Below are 6,733 nucleotides of genomic sequence, written 5' to 3' on the forward strand. Positions count from 1 at the left end.
GCGACATTTGATTAAAAAAAAACAATTCTTTTAGAAGGTTTAAATTATAAAGTCCAAAATATGAATGACCTAGCTAGGATTAAAAAAAAACCATCTCGATAAGACGTAGGATAATATTTATGTTAAAATAAAAAAGAATAATTTATACGAGTCTTGTGAATATTTCAGTGATAGATTATGATAGCAAAATTTAATTAAAAAAAAAACAATTCTTCTATAGAGTTTAAATTATTAATTCCAAAACAAGTCGAAGAGTGTGTTACTCACCAAAACATATTTAACAGTCTAAACTATCATAATATAATAAATTAATTCTTTAATATATTTTATGTTTTTAATCGAGTTAATTTTATCTTCAAATACACACTAAACATTCAATCTATCAATTTTGACAAGATATTTAGATTAAACATCAAAATTAGTAACGTGATTTGTACATTTATTTTTATTTTTAAAGATATTTAGATTAAAACATCAAAATTAGTCGCATGATTTGCACATTTGTTTGGTTTTTAATGATATTTAAAAAAGAAAAAACATCAAAACTCATGTCGGGAAACATCCAGTAAATCGGTAAAGACCGTGCCGGATCTCGATGCATACTGTTAATGGAGTTTGGATAATTTGACAGACAGCCTATAAAAACCTGCAAAAGCAAGCAGGAATGGGCCACGTGGTTCTCACCACCTAGACATCTAATTTTCATTTCAGGATAATAATAAATAATAATTATAATTATAATTATAATAAACACTAAGACAACACCTCTATGGCTCTATCTCTGCGGGTGGGTCCCACAGTCCACCCCAACGCCTTGTGGCGGACTCACCTAAGAACAAAAGGATAAGAACCAACAGAGAGTCAAGAGAGACCCTCCGCCACTATATATCCAGCGGACATTTTTCTTCGCTATTTACCGTTGGATCAACATTTCTTTGTCCACATACAACGACTATTATAGCTTCTCACTTCCACACGTCTCTTGAAATTATTATTTTTTAAAAAAGAATAATCAGTATTCCTGGCCCGTTAAAATACAAGGAATTAATTATGACTTAGTTGTAGTTTTATAAAATCATATCGAGTATAAAGTAACAACTGAAATATTCCTCCTTAATTTTGTCAATTCGTTTTTCGATAAATGCTTTTTTTAGTCAGATTTCTCACATTACAAACTTTTCTCTCTCGATTTTCTTATTCTATGTTTCAAAATAAATAAATTTGAGTAAAAAAATAGAATTATCACAAGGAATAGACCATAAGAAATATAAATTAAACATGTAGTTTATGAAGGTAAAAAGATTAATATTTTTTATTACTATGATGAGTAATTTGAACAACACCATCTTTACTACATTTCAGGTAGATTGCTGATAAATACTTAACCAACTCGACATTGTTGATAGTTAAAACAAAATTGGACTGTTCTCAAAAACTTGTTAGATATACTTTATTTATCACATCATTTATAGAGTAAACTAGTAAATACAAGACACGAGATAAAACACATTTACATCCATCTAATGATTTCTTTATTTTACATGATTTTTCCTTTGTATCCTGTGTTTATAGACATATTAATTTATATATGACGTGAGAAATAAATAGCTGTTTATTTTTATATTTTAAAAATATTTTTTTAAAAAAAATTATATATTTTTTTATTTTTTTATATTATTTTGATATGTATGTTAAAAATAAAATTTTTTAAAATAAAAAATATTATTTTAATATATTTTTAAATAAATAATATTTTAAAAAATAAATAATATCAAATAGGCCAACCTTGCGGTCTCTATTTAATTTCTTAAACCAAGGAGCCATCCATGTGGATTAATATTTAGGTTTGTTAAAATAAAAGGACCAAATCATAACCAATGTAAACATGAAAGCAAAGTTGGGATTTTAGTTTGTTATTCTAGCTTTCAGTGTTTTGTGAGATTAAAACGGTTTTTTATTAATATTTAAATTTTTTTAATTAATTTTTTTAGTATTTTTAATTATTTTGATGTGTTGTTATTAAAAATTAAAAAAAAAATTCAATAATATTTTTAAATAAAAAATACTTATTAAAAAAAAGACAAGTATTTAATATTTTTTTTCTCTCTGAGAATGTGTTTTATAAGGTTACAGGGGTCACTGAGAGAGACAGTTCTTCAAAAAGGTTAATATTTTTTTGTTTTTTTGTTTTAAATTTCTTTTTTTAATGTTTTCAAATTTTGTAATATTAATATTAAAAATGAACAGAATACTGATCAGATAAGTATCTATTCCATTCTTATGTTTCTTTCTACCTCTCCCTCTTTCTTTATCTAGGCAGCTGCGAAACTTGCTTCAATTTGTTCCACTTTTTTTCCCCTGAAATCTCCCCTCATTTTCGCATAGCTTTCTTTCTCTTAATGAATTGGTGGTGTTCTTAGTAGTGTCTTCATCTCTCTTGCTCCAGTACTACTTCTGATTTTTTTTTTAATTTCAGATTTAAGAAGTTATTTCATTCTTGTTTTTCAGTAACTTATAGTCTTAGTGCTTGGTGGAATCTTCCAAATTTGTAGTTTTCATTATTTCTTTCTGTATTTAATTTCCTGGTTTACAAGAAGTCGGTATCTGCTCGAGTCTTGAAAAGGGTATTTGTCAATTTGAAACATTTTTGCTTAAATGAGGCTATTTTGGCCAGAGTGAAACAAAACAGTATAATTAACCAGGAGAAGTAGCGGGAAAAAAATGGTGTCAAGATCATACTCTAATCTTCTGGAGCTTGCCTCTGGCGAGTCTCCATCTTTTGGCCGCATGAGCCGGCGAATTCCTCGGATTATGACGGTGGCAGGCATCATGTCCGATATAGATGATGATCCATCGGAGAGTGTGTGCTCCGATCCATCATCTTCTTCGATTCCAAAGGATCGAATCATTATTGTCGCCAATCAGCTGCCAATAAGGGCGCAGAGAAAATCAGATGGCAGTAAGTCCTGGATTTTCTCTTGGGATGAGAATTCACTTCTTCTTCAGCTGAAAGATGGTTTAGGCGATGATGAAATTGAGGTTATTTATGTTGGTTGTTTGAAGGAAGAAGTTCACCCTAATGAACAAGATGAGGTCTCCCAAATACTTTTGGAGACCTTCAAATGCGTGCCAACATTTCTCCCACCAGATCTTTTTAGCAGGTATTATCATGGTTTTTGTAAACAACAATTATGGCCTTTGTTTCATTACATGTTGCCCTTGTCACCTGACCTTGGGGGTAGGTTTAATCGGTCATTGTGGCAAGCGTATGTGTCAGTAAATAAGATATTTGCTGATAGGATTATGGAGGTGATTAATCCAGAGGATGATTTCGTATGGGTTCATGACTATCATCTAATGGCGTTGCCTACTTTCTTGAGGAAGAGGTTTAATAAGGTGAAACTTGGGTTTTTCCTCCATAGTCCATTCCCTTCGTCAGAGATTTATAAGACATTGCCTATTAGAGAAGAGCTCTTGCGAGCCCTGTTGAATTCAGATTTAATTGGGTTCCATACTTTTGACTACGCTAGACATTTCTTGTCTTGTTGTAGTAGAATGCTTGGCCTTTCCTATGAATCCAAGAGAGGATACATAGGCATCGAGTACTGTGGTAGGACTGTAAGCATCAAAATTCTTCCTGTTGGTATACATATGGGTCAGCTTCAGTCGGTGTTGAGCCTTCCAGAGACTGAAGCAAAGGTCAAGGAGCTCATTAAGCAGTTTAGCGATCAAGATAGGATAATGTTGCTGGGGGTGGATGACATGGACATTTTTAAGGGTATAAGTTTGAAGTTGCTGGCAATGGAACAGTTACTTATGCAGCATCCAGAGTGGCAAGGGAAGATAGTGTTGGTGCAGATAGCGAATCCTGCTAGGGGTAAAGGAAAAGATGTGAAAGAAGTCCAAGCTGAGACACATGCTGCTGTGAAACGAATCAATGAAACATTTGGGAAGCCTGGATATGACCCCATTGTCTTGATTGATGCACCATTGAAGTTTTACGAGAAAGTGGCCTATTATGTTGTCGCAGAGTGTTGCTTGGTCACTGCTGTAAGGGACGGAATGAATCTCATACCCTATGAATACATAATCAGTCGCCAAGGTAATGATCGATTGAACAAATTGTTGGGACAAGAACCTTCTACCCCTAAGAAAAGCATGTTGGTCATCTCTGAATTTATTGGTTGCTCTCCATCTTTGAGTGGAGCCATTCGAGTAAACCCTTGGAATATTGATGCTGTGGCAGATGCAATGGACTTTGCCTTGGAGATGGCAGAACCTGAAAAACAACTCCGGCATGAGAAGCATTACCGATATGTCAGTACCCATGATGTTGGGTATTGGGCACGTAGTTTTCTTCAGGATTTGGAGAGGACATGTCGCGATCATTCAAGGAGGAGATGCTGGGGTATTGGATTTGGACTAAGCTTCAGAGTTGTGGCACTTGATCCTAACTTCAAGAAGCTTTCAATGGAGCGCATAGTGTCAGCTTATAAGAGGACCACAACCAGGGCAATTCTTCTGGATTATGATGGCACGCTAATGCCTCAGGCTTCTATTGATAAGAGCCCATCCTCAAAGTCCATTGACATCATAAACAACTTGTGTAGAGATAAGAACAACATGGTTTTCCTTGTCAGTGCTCGAAGCCGCAACACAGTTGATGAATGGTTCTCTGAGTGTGAGAAACTGGGATTAGCAGCAGAACATGGCTACTTTCTTAGGTAAATTGGTTCGTTTTTTAAACTAATTCCAAATACTAGGCTTGAGGTGATTTTGTTTGAAATTGATGATTGTGTTTGTAGGCTAAAAAGAGATGCAGAGTGGGAGACACGCGTCCCTGTAGCAGATACCACTTGGAAGCAGATTGCAGAGCCTGTGATGCAGCTTTACACTGAAACAACAGATGGGTCAACTATCGAGGACAAGGAAACTTCACTAGTATGGTGCTATGAGGATGCAGATCCAGACTTTGGGTCATGCCAAGCAAAAGAACTTCTTGATCATCTTGAAAGTGTGCTAGCCAATGAACCTGTTACAGTCAAGAGTGGGCAGAACATAGTGGAGGTCAAACCTCAGGTTCGCACTATATATCCCTGTGTTCTGTTGTATATTCTGTTTTTCTTTTGTTCCCTTAATTTAAACCTCGTGGGCTTGCATTTGAGTATGGTATCATCTCAATTAAATCTAAAGATAAATTTGGTGGAAATTTTATGGGGAGATCGGTTCCATTGCAACCGGACCTCTTAAACAAGCTCTGATAGAGGCAATCTTATGAAAAGAAATACTTAAACAAGCATGCCATGGACAAATACCACTCTGCCTTGAGTTTGGGCGACTTGAACCTAGTTTAGATTGATTGCGTTGTGTTGCATTTTCACTGTTCAGTGGTGGAAGAATTATGATTCAGGCAAGTAATTTCTGTTTTTTCCCATTGAAGAGGTGTCCATTTGGTTTTGCAGAATTTGCGTATTGATGGTAGACACCTGGAGCGAAAGAGACTTGGGAAAAGTACTAGATTACAATTTAAATAGTAAAAACCAAAAAAGTTGGAACCAGGTCAGGTTAGGTGTTTGTGAGAATTATACTGCTAATTGTTCATAGCTATCTCACAAAGAAATATTTACCATGTATTGGGACACTCTTAACCAGGCCGAAGAAATGGAGAAAACATGCATTTAGTTAAGTTTAGGTTCAGTTCACCAGGTTCTTTCTTATTTTACTTGGAATTCTGTAACTTCCTTGTGAGCATATTCCACAATTTGCCTATTTTTTTAGAGATAGTAAAATCAAAACATTGCTCAAATGTTGTTGAATTGTAACTTCTATAGAATTTGTCTGATTTCAGGGTGTCAGCAAGGGACTTGTAGCCAAACGCCTCCTCTCCATCATGCAAGAAAATGAAATGTCACCAGATTTTGTTCTGTGCATCGGCGATGATAGGTCTGATGAAGATATGTTTGAGGTAATAACCACCTCCATGGCAGGCCCATCAATTGCTGAAAATGCGGAAGTCTTTGCTTGTACTGTTGGTCGAAAACCCAGCAAGGCTAAATATTATCTGGATGATACAGCAGAAATTGTTAGGTTGATGCAAGGCTTGGCCTCTGTTTCGGAACAAACGGGTACAGTATAGGCATGGTGAAAAATGCCTGTTTGTTTCGAAGTGTAAGGTTGAGCGTTGTAATCCCACGGTTTTTTCTACTTCTCCTGTATTTTCCTGCTTTTCTTCGATTTGTAAATTATGATAGTGTTATCTGAGAGAAGCTGTGCGACCGGAACTCTTTTGTCTATGATCTCTGATTAGTGAAGTTGTAAGTAAATATATGTTTGTGCCATCAATCTGAGATTGTGGAGTTTTTGTGCTATACCTTCTTCAAGTTACTTGTAATTTGGAAGACAAGGATTAGAGAGTTTATAAGAGGAGAATAAAGAGGTTTAACCATGACAGGGGAAAAACACTTTGATTTAATTGATTTCGGGCATTTTGAACTGTGGTTAGCAAACACACGTGTTTAAGAAAAATTATGCCCCCGAGGCTGCAGGGCCACCAATCTTATCTGCTAGAACGGTAGATTTGCCACCTCCATGGTAGGAATTGTCTACGGTTATTCCAAGAGATAAAAGGGAAAAATGTCCATTTTTGCAATTTAGTGCCGGCTTGGTAGCGTGTTTGAGTTTGCTTTTGTTTTGAAAGTATGTTTATCTTAACAAATTGATCTTTTTTTAGTAT

At 35.1% G+C, this 6,733-nt stretch overlaps 1 protein-coding gene across 2 annotated transcripts; it reads left to right on the forward strand.

The window, feature by feature from the left end:
- The first annotated feature begins 2,275 nt into the window (after positions 1 to 2,275).
- LOC118046453 (alpha,alpha-trehalose-phosphate synthase [UDP-forming] 6) lies at positions 2,276 to 6,368 on the forward strand. 2 transcript variants are annotated; one of them, XM_035055364.2, is made up of 3 exons: positions 2,276 to 4,724; positions 4,806 to 5,079; positions 5,463 to 5,838. In XM_035055364.2, the coding sequence occupies exons 1-3, from the start codon at positions 2,722 to 2,724 to the stop codon at positions 5,532 to 5,534; spliced, it is 2,349 nt and encodes a 782-aa protein (XP_034911255.1). In that variant the 5' UTR covers positions 2,276 to 2,721; the 3' UTR covers positions 5,535 to 5,838. The 2 variants fall into 2 exon arrangements, with proteins under 2 accessions (XP_034911255.1, XP_034911254.1); XM_035055363.2 differs by lacking the exon at positions 5,463 to 5,838 and adding an exon at positions 5,849 to 6,368 and having other exon boundaries at positions 2,280 to 4,724.
- The last annotated feature ends 365 nt before the right edge of the window (positions 6,369 to 6,733 follow it).

The sequence above is a fragment of the Populus alba genome, chromosome 10 (genome assembly GCF_005239225.2).
Source record: "Populus alba chromosome 10, ASM523922v2, whole genome shotgun sequence".
Lineage (NCBI taxonomy): Eukaryota > Viridiplantae > Streptophyta > Magnoliopsida > Malpighiales > Salicaceae > Populus > Populus alba.